Source organism: Chanodichthys erythropterus, chromosome 7, assembly GCF_024489055.1.
Source record: "Chanodichthys erythropterus isolate Z2021 chromosome 7, ASM2448905v1, whole genome shotgun sequence".
Classification (NCBI taxonomy): Eukaryota; Metazoa; Chordata; class Actinopteri; order Cypriniformes; family Xenocyprididae; genus Chanodichthys; species Chanodichthys erythropterus.
In genome coordinates, this window is record NC_090227.1 from 4,458,858 (window position 1) to 4,478,674 (window position 19,817).

The 19,817-nt window shown below is 36.6% G+C and overlaps 2 protein-coding genes across 4 annotated transcripts in view; one reads left to right on the forward strand and one right to left on the reverse strand.

Moving 5' to 3' along the window:
- sphkap (SPHK1 interactor, AKAP domain containing) overlaps positions 1–7,885 on the forward strand; it is a 64,582-nt gene extending 56,697 nt beyond the window's left edge. For both annotated transcript variants that reach the window (XM_067389642.1, XM_067389643.1), the window contains 2 exons: positions 3,525–3,709; positions 6,458–7,885. In XM_067389642.1, the coding sequence (XP_067245743.1) occupies positions 3,525–3,709; positions 6,458–6,613 (341 nt within the window). In that variant the 3' untranslated portion in view covers positions 6,614–7,885. The remainder of the gene's footprint in view (positions 1–3,524; positions 3,710–6,457) is intronic.
- Positions 7,886–9,593: 1,708 nt separating this feature from the next.
- On the reverse strand, positions 9,594–19,257 carry daw1 (dynein assembly factor with WDR repeat domains 1). 2 transcript variants are annotated; one of them, XM_067388938.1, is made up of 13 exons: positions 19,218–19,257; positions 18,994–19,066; positions 17,734–17,878; positions 15,943–16,001; positions 15,734–15,856; positions 15,384–15,483; positions 13,846–13,953; positions 13,161–13,267; positions 12,969–13,071; positions 11,719–11,833; positions 11,142–11,218; positions 10,297–10,459; positions 9,594–10,209 (listed from the first exon to the last, which is right to left on the reverse strand). In XM_067388938.1, exons 1-13 carry the CDS (start codon positions 19,255–19,257, stop codon positions 10,175–10,177), a joined length of 1,248 nt encoding a protein of 415 aa, XP_067245039.1. In that variant the 3' UTR covers positions 9,594–10,174. The 2 variants fall into 2 exon arrangements, with proteins under 2 accessions (XP_067245039.1, XP_067245038.1); XM_067388937.1 differs by having other exon boundaries at positions 9,594–10,459.
- Positions 19,258–19,817: the final 560 nt, after the last annotated feature.

Consider the following 19,817-nt stretch of genomic DNA (forward strand, 5'->3'; position numbering starts at 1 on the left):
ACAACCAGGGCTGTGTTCAGCCCCGACAAAACGTTTTTTAAACGGAAACGGTGGTGTGTTGAACACCCCGTTCTGATGACGCAAGTGTTGCAACTATGGCAGCTGAGAAGGCCATTCTTTGTGTTCTTTTTGAAGAATTTTCTGAGCCTGATGAAGTCGGTATAAATACTTGTTTAATACTACAAAACACGCTCAATATTACAGTCACTGCCCTTGCCGTCCAGTATGAAAGAGAACATCGCAATCAAGTGAAGGGATTTGTGGAATTGAATTATTGTGATACAACACTTGCCTTGCATTTCAGCATGAAAAGACAAACATTTCAGGTGATCTCGGTTGATCTATATTATTTTTATTGTGGGTATTATCTTATCATTATTGCTGATCACTGTTGTTGTGATATGATATTGTAATATTTACCATTATATAATCAGAGGAGTATAGAAAAGTTTCTTAAAAGTGTCACTTCACAATACAATAGCAAAATATATAAGTATAGTATTTTTGTAACATTAATACCCATTGTGCAAGCTGTCTCTTTAATACCGCGTGGTTTATATACATCTGGCCGCTGATTGGGCTGATATTTCTGACACACCCACCAAACAAGAGAAAACGTATCTCAAACCTGTTGCACACCGTTGCACACCGTTTCCAGGAAACATGACGTTCAACCCGGAAAACGTAGCAAAACATTGCGCACCGGTTTGAGCTTGTATGTGCCCCAGAACTCACAAATGCAACCAAAATGTAATGAGCATTTAATTAAACTTCCTGAAAATTGCAAATCCTGAAGTTGCATGAGATCATCAGTCATCTGACAACAGCTCACTGGCTCATGCAATGAAACAATTCAAGAAAGTCCTTCAGTCTTCTGTTCTCTCTAAAATGTGCAAATATAGTGTCTCTGTTAGGAAATACAAAACAGAATTAGGGTACTCCAGTAGTTGAAAAGTAATTATAAAAATAAATAAATAAATAAATAAAGTTAAAACTTATCAAATATTTGATGACAGCTCAGTGACAATTTGACACATTTTTAGAAAAGTCAAACAAGTCTTCTTGTATATCTTACAGAAGGATCACTTTCTTCACTTAGATGAACTAAACTTTGTAAAACAACAACAAAAAATGAACTCTCTTAGTCTGCACAGAGAGGGTCATAAAACTAACTCTGTCGTTCCAACACAAATTAAGATATTTTTGATGAAATCTGAGGCAGCAATGCCACTGAAACTCTCAAGATCCAGACAGGAACTAAAAACACATTTAAATCAGTTGATGTGAGTACAGTGGTTCAACCTCAAGATTATAAAGCGACAAGATTACTTTGTGTGCACCAAAAAAACAAAATAACGACTTTTCAACAATATCTAGTGATGGCCGATTTCAAAACACTGCTTCGAATCTTTTGTTTTGAATCAGTGGTTCGGATCATGTCAAACTGCCAGACTGCTGAAATCATGTGACTTTGGCACTCTGAACAGCTGAAACAAAAGATTCGAAGCAGTGTTTTGAAATCGGCCATCACTAGACATTGTTGAAAAGTTGTTATTTTGTTTTTTTGGCACAGAAAGTATTCTCGTCTCTTTATAATATTAAGGTAGAACCACTGAACTGACATGAACTGATTTAAATATGTTTTTAGTACCTTTCTGGATCTTGAGAAGTTCAGTGGCATTGCTGTGAATGGAGGCCTTACTGAGCCATCAGATTTCATCAAAAATATCTTAATTTGTGTTCCGAAGATGAACAAAGGTCTTACGGGTGTGGAACGACATGAGGGTGAGTAATTAATGACATTATTTTCATTTTTGGGTGAACTAACCCTTTAATGTTTAATGACCATAGCTTTTAAAACTTAAAACAAATAAAATAAATTACTAATAAAAATATGTAATTCAGTTTTAATGAGGAATCTTGCGGCTAAAAATGTTGCAGGGGACATATCATGAACAAGATGAATGATTTCAATGCATGTCTTAAAAAAGACCTTTTTACCTGGTGAATGAACAGACAAATAAAAAAGGCTAATAACAAATGACAAAACAAAAAAAAACATGACACATGTCTTACCCAAACATGAATTTTAAGAGTTAGTACTGTTTATAAGTATTCATATTAGACATTATATACCAAAAAAACAATAAAAAATAAAATAAAATAAATACAACTTAACTATGTAGCAAGCATCATATAAAGTCATCATGAAATGGAAGTTGCAATGGTCTTTTCTTACCTATTGTATCGTCTATCCAAGTGAAGCGGCTTCTGGAACAAGAAGAAATGTAGGGCGGGGCTAGATTTTGTCCATGGGGAATTGATTGGATGGATGTGGTTTGCTATTGGTGGATCTCATGTGAGTGACAGGTTGCCCCGCCCTCACATATGTAAACACATCATCAGAGAAGTCACTGCAAGAGGGAGGGGAAGTTCTGATTAAAGTAATAAGAATTGTCCATTTTGATTTCACAGTGACTTTAAAGGATTAGTCCACTTTTAAATAAACTTTTCCTGATAATTTACTCACCCCCATGTCATCCAAGTTGTCCATGTCTTTCTTTCTTCAGTCGAAAAGAAATTAAAGTTTTTGATGCAAACATTTTCTTATAGTGGACTTCAATGGGCACCAAACAGTTGAAGGTCAAAATTAGTTTCACTGCAGCTTCAAATTGTTCTACACGATCCCAGAAGTTTTGAACTAATTTTTATATGCAATATGCTTGTGCAAGTATATAACAGTTAGTTCAAACTTTGACCTGTGGAGGGCAGTAATACACTTAGCAGTGTCTACACTGCCGGAATTCTAATAGAGAAGAAGAAGAAGAGAGCTAGTTCAAGACGAGCATTTATGGTTAAAATGTATAAAAGTTTAATTTTTTTTTAGAAAATGAGTGATTGTTTCTCTAGATAAAACCCTTATTTCTCATCTGGGATCGTGTAGAACAATTTGAAGCTGCAGTGAAACTAATTTTGACCTTCAACTGTTTGGTGCCCATTGAAGTCCACTATATGGAGAAAATGTTTTCATCAAAAACTTTAATTTCTTTTCGACTGAAGAAAGAAAGACATGGACAACTTGGATGACGTGGGGGTGAGTAAATTATCAGGAAAAGTTGATTTAAAAGTGGACTAATCCTTTAACAGATTTCCAGTAACTGAAATGATGGAATAACTACACCGACTGTTGATAAAGACTGAGGAACCCAAGCCATATCTAGAGACCTGAATATCATACCACCTAACAACCACTCAGAACACCTTAGCAACAGCATAGCAACGCCTTGGCAACCACCCATAATATGGTAGCATTGTAGTGGAGAGGTTTGCACTGCTCACACTTCCTTCAGAAATGTACCTGTAGTTAAAACATGCATAAAACATAGAGCTACTCAATTCTACACCTTCAAATGCTTTTTCTTTCCTTTAGATTCTGCTTGCAACATATTAGATCTATAGAAATCTCATTGAGAGTAACCTGCACAGAAGTGTCTCAAAGTAACCAGTTTCATTTTGTCTGGCAGAAGTCACATCGGGTTTGTCCACAGCCGGCAGCAGCTGTCAAAGGGAGCTTCTGGTGCTGAACTTTGACCTGGAACCAGAGTGTGTGGATGGAGAACTAAGAGCAGCGCTCCAGTGGATTGCTGCGTCTGAGCTCGGCGTGCCGGCTCTCTACTTCAGAAAGAGCCCGGAGCACAATCTCGCTAAGGTGAGGGCAAATGGAGGTCATGCGCAACGGTTTGTTAGAATAACTAACCAGGTCTGGATGGAATTTGCGCTTACAGAACTCACAGATTTCTGCAGAGCTGGAGCGCCTGTCATTCATAAAATACTACAGTCTCACTATGTTTAGCTAATTTGATTATAGTTCCAGTATAAGAGTTAATACTTTATAAAATGTAAGCAACAATGTTTACAGAGTTTCAATGTTTAAATCCATCTTGCAGAATCAGAAAAAAAATCCTTTAAAAAAGGCCTGCAGAATTGATCTGGGCCATTAGTTCAAGTTCACTTTATTGTTATTCAGCCCAGACATGGGAGAGTCAGTGTTTCTCTACAGTTCCTGGCAATAATTCAACATTTAATGTTACCAACATGACAACAATCAACATATACCACAGTATAGACGGAAAAATAAATAAATAAATCACTTTCTCAGATCCTGCCAGCTAGTATACTGACAATCATTCAGGAGTTATTATTCTCATGCTACTAATGAAAACATACAACGTGAATGCAGTCAGTTTGTGTCTATGGTGTTGCATATTACAATTTCAAAGCATTTTAACACTGCATACTGTAACATTACATACTGTTTCATATACTATTTTTAGGAAATACAGGATGAAGTGTGTATGGAGGCAGTGTAGTGCACTGACATTTGATTTGAGCCCTGCAGAGGAACGAGGCACAAACCATCATCATTGTGCCCTTCAGCGAGGCTCCAGGGGTATAGAGCTGTTCAGGCTCTAGTCCTCAAACCTGAAAAAGAATTAGCATGAATTCCCTCAGGAATTTCTAATGGGTTTTTAGAATAGCAGTTTTCGATTTGTGAGTAAAATAAGGTCGGTGGTTAACATCATCTGAGGAGACTTTCACATTTTGTTCGACAACACAAATTATACAGTCATACCTCAAATGTGAATTTTGAAAGGGTAGAAGACAGTGGAGTTGGTGCTATTTTTTTTTTATCATTCATACTAGCCCATATATATATAAGAATTGAATAAAATAAACCATTGTCACCATAATGTAGCATCCTTTTTATCTCACAATTCTGAATTTTTTCAGAATTGCAAGATTTAAACTTGCAATTGCGAGTTATAAATTCAGAATTATGTTATAAAGTCAAAATTGAGATTAAAATTGAGATATAAAGTCAAAATTGAGATATAAAGTCAGAATTGCTAATTACAGTCAAAATTGAGAATTATAAAGGCAAAATTGAGATATAAAGTCAGAATTGTGAGTTATAAAGTCAAAATTGCATGTTATAAAGTCAGAATTACGAGTTATAAAGTCAAAATTGAGATACAAAGTCAAAAATTGTGAGTTATAAAGTCAGAATTGCATGTTAGTCAAAATTTGCTAATTATAAAGTCAAAATTGAGATATAAAGTCAGAATTGTGTGATAGTCAAAATTGTGAATTATAAAGTCAGAATTGCGAGATATAAAGTCAAAATTGCATGTTATAAAGTCAGAATTACGAGTTAAAAGTCATAATTGAGATACAAAGTCAAAAATTGTGAGTTATAAAGTCAGAATTGCATGTTAGTCAAAATTTGCTAATTATAAAGTCAAAATTGAGATATAAAGTCAGAATTGTGTGATATAAAATCAAAATTGCGAATTATAAAGTCAAAATTGAGATATAAAGTCAAAATTGAGATACAAAGTCAAAAATTGTGAGTTATAAAGTCAGAATTGCATGTTAGTCAAAATTTGCTAATTATAAAGTCAAAATTGAGATATAAAGTCAGAATTGTGAGATATAAAGTAAGAATTGTGCGATATAAAATCAAAATTGCGAATTATAAAGTCAAAATTGAGATATAAAGTCAGAATTGTGAGTTATAAAGTCAAAATTGCATGTTATAAAGTCAGAATTACGAGTTAAAAGTCAAAATTGAGATACAAAGTCAAAAATTGTGAGTTATAAAGTCAGAATTGCATGTTAGTCAAAATTTGCTAATTATAAAGTCAAAATTGAGATATAAAGTCAGAATTGTGAGATATAGAGTAAGAATTGTGTGATATAAAATCAAAATTGCGAATTATAAAGTCAAAATTGAGATATAAAGTCAAAATTGTGAATTATAAAGTCAGAATTGCATGTTTTAAAGTCAGAATTGTGAGACAAAGTCAGAATTGCATGTAAGTCAATAATTGCGAATTATAAAGTCAAAATTGAGATATAAAGTCACAATTGTGTGATATAAAATCAAAATTGCAAATGATAAAGTCAAAATTGCAATTCTGAGAAAATGTCAGTCTTTTTTCCCTCACAACTGGGCATTATAACAGGCAACTGCAACTTTATATCTCGCAATTCTAAGAAAAAAAGTCAGAATTGTGAGATATAAACTCGCAGTTGCGAGAAAAAAAAGTCAGAAGTGTGAGATAAAAAGTCACAATTACATTTTATGTTTTATTTCATGGAAACAAGCTTCCATAGTGTAGAAGCCCTTTTCTTAAAAGCTGAACTTCTTTTAACTTCATGGCCACATTTTTAGAATGCTGGTTCATGCACATTCTAAAAGATGCAAGTCACGAGCACAACAGTCAAACACGCCATCTAGCATGTTTACATAGAAAACCAATGGAAAAGCAGTGCAGTAGAATGCAAAAATGCCTTCTATGTGAACAGCCCCTAACCGCACCGACTGCTGATAAGAACGATCATGGTTCAGCAGTCGTCTGCACGAGGAACTCAACAGCGTGTGTTTGTTTCTCAGTTCCACAGAGTGGTGCAGTTGGCAGGTCAGAAGGCTTGGCGTGTTGGTGACTTGTTCAGCACTGTGGCTCAGTTCTGTCAGCTCCACCAGGACCTGGAGCAGAGAGGACGGCCAGTGCCCAGCCTGTTTGACTGGATACTGAAGACCAAGCGCTAGAGCGCCACCCACCTACAGACCAGGAGCTGGAGACGCCACATATCCGTCCTGTGCTAGCACGTATATAGTCTGGAGCCAGTGTGAAAACACCAACAAACATCCCATCGTCACAACCACAACTTTCTCAACTGTAAACATACGCCTCATAGATCCAACAGACCAATCCACAACCACCGGCACGACTGTACATCGGCACGTTTTTCTAGAGCTCAGCTGTGAAACTCTGCTTATCACAAGTTAGCAAGGTTTACAAGACATGCATTCATGGCTCTCAATCCCACAATCCTTAGCATGAGGCTTCCTTAGTACCGAACGTGCCATCTCTAATCACCAGCACATCCCATATTTGATATCTTCATTAAGATTCACAGCTTACAACCAACACAAACGACAAACTTTTATTCGGATACCTCCATCACTGTCACACTTGTATATGTCCTTGCTAGGTAACAGGAATCATGGGATATACTGTAGGAAAAAATGCCTTGTCCATAAACATGTGCTATAGATGCACATTCGCATATCGCATAGATTGTGATTTGACGATTTTTCCCTTTAAATTAAGCATGTTCCTGTCTTTACGCGCACGCAAACTTAGATCCACCAGTTACCGGCCAACGTAGAGGAACATGGTTTAAACCAACCGATCAGCCTTGACGTTTTGTAGCTTGCAGATTTTTACTGTACAACAAACCGTTTCAAATGCACAACGTGACTTTTTATCAAGAATAATGGACGTGCGAGCTCTGGGGTAAGGATTTAAAGATATTTAAATGTTTGTATTTAAAGTGAAATATAGTGAGATCCCATTCCAACCACACTTGTTGTTTTAAGTTTACATTGGCGAACACGTTCAGTCATTTTATTGTACCTCTGAGACTGAATTCTATGTTTAGTATTTGTGTTATTTAAGAGATTTTATTTTGGCTAGATGTAAATAGTCTAGATTGTGAGCTATTGTACCTTTGGGCTGCAAATGGAAATATAAGTTTTCGGTTTTACGATTGCAAAGACGCGTGGACAGACAGGATTACAGCACCACTGTAAACGTTTGAATATAAAAGTATGAACATAAAAGAGTATATTTAAAGTACAAGTACAGTTTTGTCACGTAAAAGTTGACGTGTAAATGTGAAATCTGGTGGCATAATGGTTTTCTCCGCATAGTAACATAATAGTAATGTGTTTTAATATCAGCGTTGAAGGCACACAACTGTATCCAGTCTGTCACGGTATACCTGAATGTATTTATCTTTTCAAAATAAAATTTGCGTACGGTGACTTTGACGTCAACAGTCTTTATTTGAAAACAGCCACACGTATGTGAATGAAGTCTGTACATACACTTTCAGCAAGTTGTTAACTCAAAAATAGACTTGCATACTAAAGAGAAGATATTCCTGGTTAAATACACCAGAAAATAATTTACATTTAATATAGTAGGTCCTAAGTCTTAATATTGAATAACTAACTTAATATTAAGTTGACAAATATGCGCTTACATTGAAAATCTATTGCGCAAAAGAGTCTCCACAGACTTCCATTGTAAGTGCATTTCTCTGAGAATGTTTTTTTGTTGGTTTAACAGACAGGTATGATTCAAATTATTTTTGACAGCATACTACGGAGCCCCGCACAGGACATGAGGACATATATATTATATATATATATATAATTTTATTTTTTTCATTTTGTATATATATATATATATATGTGTGTGTGTGTGTGTGTGTGTGTGTGTGTATATATATATATATATATATATATATATATATATATATATATATATATATATATATATATATATATATATACACACACACAGTGGCAAGAAAAAGTATGTGAACCACTTGTGAAGAATTTTAATGAAATGAGAGATAATACAAAATGCATGTTATTTTTTGTTTAGTACTGTCCTGAGTAAGATATTTTACATAAAAGATGTTTGCATTTAGTTAACAAGACAAAACAATAGCTGAACTTATTAAAATGGCCCCATTCAAAAGTATGCAAACCATTGATTCTCAATACTGTGTGTGGTTACCTGATGATCCACGACTGTTTTTATGTTTTGTGATGGTTGTTCATGAGTCTCTTGTTTGTCCTGAGCAGTTAAACTGAGCTCTGTTCTTCAGAAAAATCCTCCAGCTCCTGCAGATTCATCCGTTTTCAAGCATTTTTGAACCCTTTCCAGCAGTGACTGTAGGATTTTGAGATCTGTGTTTCACACTGAGAACAATTGAGGGACTCAAACACAACTATTAAAAAAGGTTCAAACATTCACTGATGATCCAGAAGGAAACACGATGCATTAAGAGTCAGGGGGTGAAAACTTTTGAACAGGATGAAGATGTCCACATTTTTCTTATTTTGTTTAAATATCGTTGTTTTTCATTTACTACTGCCCTTCGGAACCAACAGAAGATACTTACATGTTTCCCGGAAAAAAAATTAAGTACAATTTACCTTGATATTTGAATTCAAAAGTTTTCACCCCCTTACTCTTAATGCATCGTGTTTCCTTCTGGAGCATCAGTGAAGGTTTGAACCTTTTAATAGTTGTGTTTGAGTCCCTCAGTTGTCCTCAGTGTGAAAAGATGAATCTCAAAATCATACAGCCACTGCTGGAAAGGGTTCAAATATGCAAAAATGCTTGAAAACTGATGAATCTGCAGGACCTGGAGGATTTTCCTGAAGAACAGAGCTCAGTTTAACTGCTCAGGACAAACAAGAGACTCATGAACAACCATCACAAAACATAAAAACAGTCGTGGATCATCAGGTAACCACACACAGTATTGAGAATCAATGGTTCACATACTTATATTATACTTATACTTTATTTTAATAAATTCAGCTATTTTTTTGTCTTGTGGACTATATGTGAACATCTTTTATGTAAAATATCTTACTCAGGACAGTATTAAACAAAAAATAACATGCATTTTGTATGTTCTCACTTATTTTATTAAACTAATTCTCATTTTCACTGATTCTGCAAGGGGTTCACATACTTTTTCTTGCCACTGTATATACCACAAATAAGTTTAACCCAGAATATTCTTTTATTGGGGGAAAATGTAAGTGGTAAGTGGAATTATATGGTAATACATGAATGATTTACATTTTAAATTAACCTAACAGAAATGAAAAAAAAAAGTCTTTTTACAGCACATTAACTTTTTCATAGACAAAACAAGGTTTAATTTTTCAGAACATTTGAATATATTGAAACAATATTTTTGTAATATTATTTATAATATTAACAGTATTTGTAATAGTATTCCAGCAAGTTGAGCCACTGACACAGCTTTTATCTTTTATAGCATAATTTGTGATGTTATCTATGTATATATACACACACACACCACAAATAAGTTTAACTTGTATTTAACCAGGAATATTTTTTAAGAGGGGGAAAATGTCACAGCAAAAATATCCTCTACACATCCCACATGTTCTCTGTGAATAGAAATACTACAGCAGTGTGACAAGATGACACACGATATCTTAATCCAGTGAGGTGTAGGAATACTGTAACATCAGAGTTCAGCCGCTCTCTCAGTGCCAGATCCTGCAGGTGTTGTCTTTACTGCCTGCAGAAAGATTGACAACAAGGCTTGAAATTACTGACGTATGATTACTTTTGTGTATGTGAGTGTTGCGCAGGTGCGTGTAATTGCCTGTGATGACGGTGTCTCCCTCATAGTTGAAAGCGCAGGAGAAGATCTCATCAGAATGTCCCTCCAGCACCTGCAAACACACTCCCGTGTTCACGCACCACACACGAGCCGTCTTATCCACGCTCGCCGTCAAAACGCGGCTCCCCTGCGGATTAAAACACACCTAGAGCGAGGGAGAAAATAAGAAGCAAATTATATTTCTGCCTTTTGTTATGATAATGCTTCGGGACGGCTCTTAATCATATTCCATCGTGAAACAATTACTTTTTGTTTTGCATGTGAGAACATCCTATTTCAACGTGCAGGAGAAAAACAGGAGGAAGAACGTGTCAGTCGGAGAGAAAGACAGCTGAACTCAATTTGACCCGTGTTGATATGACAGGCGTTTTATTATAGCGCTGAAGAACTGAGTGTGCGTACTTGAGTTATCACCTTTACACAGGAAATGGAAACATTCTGGTGGTGATGATGATGACGACGACGGTCGGGAGGGGGATGGAAAAGAATGGAGCGAGGATATTATGGCAAGATCGTTTAGGGATAGGCCTAAGAAAAGAAGAGCAGGCAGATGAAGAGAGCAATAAGAAAGAAAGCGGCCGCATGAATATGCTGATTGTTGTGAAGATGACGAACGACAGGCAGGATGCTGGGATGAAAGCAAAAGGGCAGAACAGGTGGATAAAAACAGGAAGGGACCTAGACAGGAAATGACAGAAATGGAAGGAAATGAGTGCCTTAGCAGATGAAGAAAGAGACTGAGTGAAGAGATATGAGAGAAGCAGAGAGGATTATTGAGTCCGAAGCTCGAGTGACAGGGTGAGGATGGAGATCATGTGATTTCTTACCTTTGATATCTCTCCTTTATGGCCCTCTAATTGACATAAACACTGGAACGTTTCTGCGCTGAACACTCTTGATGTACCTGCACACAAACACCACAGCAGTTTTGAGTGAATGTCACGAAAACATGCCCAGGTCCCAAAAGCGGATCTTTTTCAATAATCCCAATAAGGAAGAAAGGATCTGTCGCTACTTCCATTTTAACTTCAAGTTATCCTCTAGGTTAAGAGAAGTGTAAAATGAATATTCCTAATATTCCTTCGTCTGCTGTCACTTGAAATGAGAAAGCCGTGTCATGTATGTGCTAAGTGGAATTATATGGTAATACATGAATGATTTACATTTTAAATGAACCTAAGAACAGAAATGAAAAAGTCTTTTTACAGCATATATTAACTTTTTTCATAAACCCCCAGAAAAAAAAGGATTTATATATATATATATATATAGAGAGAGAGAGAGAGAGAGAGAGGGAGAGAGAGAGGGTGCCACAGTTTACTCACTGACACATTTTACCCCATATATTTTGTATAAAGACCCGTTAAGAGCCCATTAAGATGTAGAGAGATGGAGGTGTCTCACCATCAGCAGAGGCAGTAGCGATCAATTGACCGGTGTAGTTAAAACACACATCCAACACCTCATCATTATGACCTAAGAGAGTAGCCAAACACTGACCGTTGTCTGTGTCCCACACCTGCACACACAAACACACACAGAACCTGTTATATAACACACACAGACCACATGATGACCAAAATAGCCTCATAAACACACTGTATATTCATTTGGGTGAATTCGCTTTACCCTGCTCACTCATTAAGTGTGAGTACTATGAAGGGTTCAGTGTGTCCCACCCATAGTTCCTGTCAATGGAATTTTCCCATTCTTATAAGGGGTCCTATTATACTTTGTTACAGTTTCAGCATTTTTTTATTGTGTAATGTTGCTGTTTAAGCAGGGAAAAGTCCACTCCAATGTTTCTGAATTCCCTGAAACACCTCAATTGTAGTCTTGAGTTTTCTTTAAAGAACGAACACGTCATAGTATTCCTCGTTTAAATAATTCCTGGTTGAGTTGTGCTGTTAGTGTGTGTTGAAACTTGCAGTTATGGTAAGGGATGGGACATTTCCCAAACGCTCAAAGCGGTTGACCAATCACAACACACTAATCCAGTTGACCAATCAGAACACATTTCGCCATAGAGACAGAAACAGAGTGTTACTGACAGACTGGGAAGAGAGGTGCTGCAGTAAGCTAAAATATGTGAAAAATAATGATCATTCAAGCATGAAAACCCAAAAACAAAATCAAGACTTTGAAAAGGGGTCCCTTAAACTACAGACCAAATAAACTGACACTTTTAAAAACCTGTAAAACAGCGTATAAATGAGGATGACTTTGTTTTTCAGAAACATCTGACTGTGCTAAATAATTAAGAGCTCTCACACTTCTAGGAACACACAATCAGAGGGGAAAGTTACTCAGACAGATGAAAGTGAATGCAACATGTAAGAAAAAGAACATTAAAGGGGTCACATCATGAAAAATCGACTTTTCCTTTATCTTTTGAAATAAAAGTTGTGGTCATGTAACATGTAAACATAGTTTTAGAACTCAAAACTGTGAACTCAAATGTCTTGTTCCAGAATTGTTGTGTTTTATAAAAAATATCAGCTAAAAACAACCAAATTCATTTGATTATCATCTTGCTATCAAGCTGCTTTTGATGCAACCGTCAAATGTTGATGAGGGAAAAATGGACCTGCATAATTTAAGGAGGCTCTTTTATGAGACAGAATGAGAATTACAGAGTGAAGAGAAACAGAAACCTTGCAAGTTTTATCCAGAGAGGCCGTGGCGATGAGGGAACAGTCCCAGTTGAACTGAACACAGCTGATCTCTCCACGGTGACCTGTGAGAACATGAACTTTCCTGGGAGAGACGGACAAAATAAAAAATGCCATTAGGCTGTCTGAAAGGAAGTTAAAGCATTAAACATTAACCGTGTTGTACACACTGACCTGCCAGACGGAACGTCCCACAGGATGGCAGTGTGGTCAAACGACCCCGTGACCAACCGATCGCCCGTTGTGTTGAAGGAGAGAGAGATGATCTCAGCGAAGTGACCCTGGGAAAGTGTTGAATAGAGAAATGCTGTGAGTGGAGAGAGGAACAGAAAGGCAGCCTTTTTCACTTCTGCAAAGAAATATCATATTAATTTCCCCAATTCATCTGTAAGAACTCACAGAGCTATTCATAATTTAGATTCATAGAGAAATAATTGGAGAGTTAAGAGGGGTAATTACGCAGCACACACACACACAACGCTCAGTCACACTGCTCTGCCATGTGCTGCGGAGAGGAAAAGACCTCCAAATGCTGCGTCTCATCCCTCTCCCTCCGTCCACACGTTTCTACACAGATTTGGTTCAGACCGCGTCACCTGACGCATCCGTTTGCATTCCGTGTGCACGTTCAGCTAAACAATGTGGAATGCTTGAATTATCCCATAAATGCCCGTAATGAAAGATTTGATTCAAATTCATTAAGAAACATACGCATGGGTGAGTTTTCACTGATCGCTGCAGATCACTGCGAATTAACAGAGATATAATTAAAAATCCCTTAGGAGAAGAGCAGATGAGGGGGAAATGATGGAGGATAGGCGGCAACAATAATACAGAAAAACCAGAGGATAATACGTACTGCCAATGTGGACACTTCTACCCCGCTCTCAACATCCCATAATTTAGCCGTGGTGTCCATGCTGCCTGTAGCAACGAGGGTACTCTGAGGGTTAAAGGCCAGGCACACCTAATAGTAGACACACGCAGAAATTTAGAGACATTTCATCGAACAAATGGTGTTTAATAAATTCCAAAAGCACAATATTCATAAACAGGGTTCTGCATGTTTGGCATCCCAGGTGACACTGCCTGTTCAACATACTTAAAGGGGACCTTTCATGCCCCTTTTACAAGATGTAGTATAGGTCTCTGGTGTCCCCAGAGTGTGTGTGTGAAGTTTCAGCTCAAAATACCCTCCCTTTGCATTGAACTTTGAGCGTCATAACTTTGCAGATGTTGTTTATGCTCAAACAGCAACATTACACACTAACTAAAGTTAAAAAAGTGAAATCATAATCAACCACCCCTTTAAAATGGGGCCCACCCTAGGTGGTCAGATATGTTGTCTAATGGGTTGAATGGCCTTGCCCAATTTCACCAGCCATTTCAATTTGTTCAGTAAAAATTATATATATATACTAAACAGGCTCTTTGCATTCACACCATCCTTGACCTTGAAAGTGGATTGGATCTCATTTTGGTCCACTATAGTCTCATAACTTTCCATTTACACTGTTGTCTTTTGGAACCCAGTTCAGGCCCCCTAAAGTTGTTGCTAGATGTCCTGTCCAAAAAATACTTTAATGAAATAAATAAATACCAGCCAAAAATCAATGAACAGCCAAACAAACAGCGAATCAGACACATGCATTAGTGACTTTTATTTTGTCTGTTCTTAAAACAAAATGTCAGTTCAAGCATGCATTATTGCTTCTAAGGGACAGCTTTTCAATCCCAGACACAAAAATGAAAATTCTGTGATCAGACATTTAGTCATGTCCTTCCAAACCTCTATGACTTTCTTTCTTCTGTGGAATTTTTTGAAGAATGTTGGTCACCAAATAGTTTGTGATCAACATATTTTGTTGATCCTGAAACAACATCTCTACCCCTAAACTTAACCCTACCCATAACTTATCCCTAAAATCAGAGGGAAATGATATGTGAATAACACTGATGTTGAAGCACCTAACCCTGGTTTTAAGCCTAAACTTGACATAAACTGAAAACTTGTCACTCAAATCTGATTGGTTGATTGGATGTTGTTCCAGGATCAACAAAGAAGTACTTGGTAAAATCACGTTCACCATTCTTCCAAAGCCTTTGTTGGAGGAACAGACTGACAATTAACTGGTTTAAATCTCATTTCACAAACACTGAAATATATCAAGTCGTGCCAGGTTTGAATTCAGTGGCATCACATGTATCTCATGCCAGGACATTCTGTGAAATACCTCTAGAAGAAAGAAAGTCATACAGGTTTGGAACAACTGAGGGTGAGTAAATGATGACAGAATCATCATTTTTGGCTGAACTGTTCTTCAAACTGCTGAGCCTAGTGTGAATGCAGGGAGAAAACAGTGTTTTAAGCAGTGGGAAGTGAGAATGCAGACGTACGATTTCTGCTGTGTGCCCTCTAAACGTGTAGAAACACTTTCCCGTTTCAGCACTCCACAATTTGCAGGTCTTGTCAAAGGAGCCTGTGGCAACCTTGTCTCTGAGAGAGAAAACAAGAGACATTGAGTGAGAAAGGGGGCAGAAAGGGAGAGAGAAAAAAGGGCTCCTGTTATTACTCAAAGTGACAAATGGTCCCATTGTAAAAACAACACCAGTTACCCTGCAGTGCCCTAACCCTGCAGAGAGAGACAGAGAGGGGCTTTTCTCTACTCCACAGGGGGAAAAAAAGAGATTAAGAGTAAGCCATTCTGAATGATAAGTGATCAAATGTGCAGGAGCGGTGCTGTTACCCATAAGGGTTGTTGAAGGCGATGGCGTACACAACGTTCCTGTGACCCTCCAAAGTGTGCAGCTCCTCTCCGGATGCGGTGTCCCATATTTTACAAGTCCTGTCATAGCTTCCGGTTATAAAACTGCAAACAGACGGAAAGTAAAGGAGGGAGGCAGAATTAGAGGGAGGGAGGGGGAGCAGGCATGTGAGCTCAGCTGATAAACTCACCTCGATCCTGATTTATTGAAGGCTACATTTGTCAGGGGCAAGATGTGAGCCTGAAGTGCCTGTAGACGAAAACAGAGAAGACGAATGCTCGGGGGGGAAAGCACTTAACCACATTAATTCATTTCAGATATATAAGCTTGACTGTGTAATTTCCATACATAATTACTATGCCTTTGATGTACAAAAACAGCAGTTTTCCCTCTGCTGCCACCTTGTGGGTAATATCAATATAAGATGTCTTGATCAGAGCAGATGTCTTCAGAAAATCATTCAAATGCATTTAATTTGGCTATTTACTAGTATATATAAGCATGGTGGTATGAGGTGGTATGGGACAAAATCAACAAAGGCCCAACATCAAATAACAACCTATTATAAAACTAGTGCGATATTCAATTCGGGAAATCAGATAACAAGCTGGAAAACTGTTAACAACCTGTTAATTTCCTTCTGATCATTTTTTCATGATATCAGATAACAAGCTGGATAATGCTAAATAACCGGTTCAATTATTGGAATGAAATTTAATAAAAAAATTATCTAGAATTATAATACTGAGTTTGTTCCTTTTTTAATTACATTCTGAAAAAAAAAAAATGTAATCATTTATGTTCTTTGAACTCTTTTAATCCCCAACTAATATGAAAAAAACATCATTTTCCATTTGAAACATCATTTGAATTTATAATGGTAATAGTTGACGTGATATTAATTTTGAAGCATTAAAGAAAAATTAATCACCAAATTTGTGCTTCTAAAAATAGTAATAGCGATGGTACTAATAGTCCCATTTGTTAAAAAATCAAAAATGACAAAATTGTTACAAAATCTGTTATGAGGCAAAAATAAAATAGTATTACTTTTTTTTTAATGGTAATGCATCTAGTTAAAGGGTTAGTTCACCCAAAAAATGAAATTTCTATCATTAATTAATCACTCGCTTGTCATTCCACACCCGTAAGACCTTTGTTCATCTTCGGGACACAAGATATGTTTAATGAAATCCAAGAGGTTTTTTTTGTCCTCAATAGAAAGCACTGAAATTACCACATTCAAGGTCCAGAAAAGTAGTAAAAACATTGTTAAAACAGTCAACATGACTACTGTGGTTCAGCCTTAATGTTATGAGGCGACGAGAATACTTTTTGTGCGCAAAAACAAAACAAAAATAATGACTTTATTCAACAAATTCATCTCTCCCCATCATTCTCCTATGCTGTTTTTGTGTTTACGTCCGAATGCTGGCTCATTATTGGCCGGCTCCTGCGTCAGCATCACACGCATGCATCGCTCTGCACACGTGAACAGGCGTCGACCAATACTGAGCCACTGTTCAGACGTAGAACCAGGAAGCGCTGCAATGAAAATAGCATAGGAGAATGACAGGGAAGAGATGAATTTGTTGAAAAGTTATTTTTGTTTTGTTTTTGCTCACAAAAAGTATTCTTGTCACTTCATGTACTACTTTTCTGGACCTTGAATGTGGTAATTTCGTTGCTTTCTATTGAGGATAAAAAACCTCTTGGATTTCATCAAAAATATCTTAATTTGTGTTCTGAAGATGAACGAAGTTCTTACGGGTTTGGAACGACATGAGGGTGAGTAATTAATGACAGAATTTTTTTGGGGTAAACTAATCCTTTAACTGAACACCTCCAGCCCACCAGGAATATCACTTGCCCACATTGCATCTCAAAGCTGGAGCCGGGCCTGGAATCATAATATCTAAAGTAGATAAAATATGCATGACCCATATATGTTTGTGCTTGGCTGGTCAGTATTTATTAGTACCCTGAAAAGGTAGAACTTTCGTTCATCCTTTTGGCCAACTTTCTCCTGTAGTTTTCCGATAAAGACTTTGACCTGCTCAACACAGGATGAGGTGATGAGAGGCTCAGCTGCTCTAATGTCTGACAGCAACTCATTCACATCAGTCCTACAGGAGGAAAACAGACACTTGTTTATCTGATTGACAGTTATACTGGTAACACTTTACAATAAGGTCTCACTAGTTATAGGGTTAGTTCACCCAAAAATAAAAATAATGTAATTAATTACTCACCCTCATGTCGTTCCACACCTGTAAGACCTGCGTTCATCTTCAGTATCAGAACACAAAAAAGATATTGTTGATGAAATCCGAGTGAGGCCTCTATTGAGAGCAAAGCCATTGAAACTCTCAAGGTCCATAAAGGTACTAAAAACACTAATCAGTTCATGTGAGAACAGTGGTTCTATCTTAATATTATAAAGCAATAAGAATACTTTTTGTACGCCAAAAAAAAAACAAAATAATGATTTTTCAACAATATCTATATGGGCCGATTTCAAAACACTGCTTCATGAAGCTTCTGAGCTTTATGAATCTTTATGAATTTAGTGATTTTGATCTCCTATCAAACGGCTAAACTGCTGAAATCACGTGACTTTGGCGCTCCGATTCACAGATCCCGTAAAGCTCTGAAGCAGTGTTTTGAAATCGGCCCATATAGATATTGTTGAAAAATCGTTATTTTGTTTTTTTTTGGCGTACAAAAAGTATTCTTATTGCTTTATAATATTAAGATAGAACCACTGTACTCACATGAACTGATTTAAATGTGTTTTTAATACCTTAATGGATCTTGAGAGGTGCAGTAACATTGCTGGAAGTGAACGTGACCAAATTTCATCAACAATATCTTAATTTGTGTTCTGAAGATGAACGAAGGTCTTACGGGTGTAGAACGACATGAGGGTGAGTAATAAATGACGTTATTTTCATTTTTGGTCGAACTAACCCTTTAATGTAAGTTTGTTACATTATTTATTCATCTTTGTTAACATTAGTAAACAATAATAAAAAAAATACAACTTTTCATTGTTACTTCATATTAGCTCAGGTCAATTAAATAATATTAATAGATAAGCCAACAATTTTTATTGTTTTTGATTTTAATAATGTAGTAAATGTTTAAATTAGCATAATAAAAGCTTTAGAGTGTTACTTTGTGTATTAGTTAGGCCTAACTAATGTTAAAATTGTGTTTAGTTTGATATAATCAAACTTACTCTGGAGTCAAGTTTAACAGATCGATGGATTTCGTCCTAAGCTCCCCACCTTGCTCATAGTCCAGGAATATTCCTGCACAGCAACAAAACAAGCTTTACTTTTTTTTAATGCGTATAAACGTGTTTTCAGTCAAACCGTTTCCAGCGTCAAATTGAAGCAGGTACTCTGTAAAACTGTATAACGTGAATATAATGCAATATAAAACTTTAAACATGTATATTACCTGGTGGGTAGTATCGTATGTGCAGCCGTTTCAGTCTCATCGCGCCGCTAAATACTGTCAACAAACGGTTACTAAGGTGACTAGACACATGTGCTCCCTACTGCGCATGCGCGCGGTCTTCTGATCATTTTCCTACGTATTTTTTAAAAATCGTACGGATTCATACGATGTCGCCACCACGTGAAATAGTTATGTTTTCTCATGATATCTGGTTGGGAAAAAAATCCAACTCATTTATAATACTGAAAATATTAGCCACACTGCAGATTACTCAAATGCCTATCTGTGTACTTTCCTGAATCTTCCCAAGCTATATCATATAGTTACCTGCTATTTATTTTATTATTATTTATTTGAAACATGCATTTTCTGCTTTAAAACGGTTGGGTTTGTCCATATTTGACCCAAACATGCGTTGAAACAACCCAGTGTTTTTAGAGCGTAGGCTAGGCCTCTATTGGAAAAAGCACTATACAAATAAATGTGTTGAATTGAATTGAATATTATGGTTAAATGATAACAATGATTAATCATTAATTTTATGGTTAAATGATTACAATGTTAAGTCATTAAAGCTTTTGTTTTTGTCAACACATACAC

Excerpts from the sequence above, each read along its gene's own strand:
- daw1 (XM_067388937.1), bottom strand. The coding sequence starts at position 19,257 with ATGAGACTGAAACGGCTGCACATACGATACTACCCACCAG. Across the intron at positions 16,002-17,733 it reads GAAAGTTCTACCTTTTCAGG|GCACTTCAGGCTCACATCTT; the intron begins GTACTAATAAAT and ends TTTCGTCTACAG. Across the intron at positions 15,484-15,733 it reads GCCTTCAACAACCCTTATGG|AGACAAGGTTGCCACAGGCT; the intron begins GTAACAGCACCG and ends TTTCTCTCTCAG.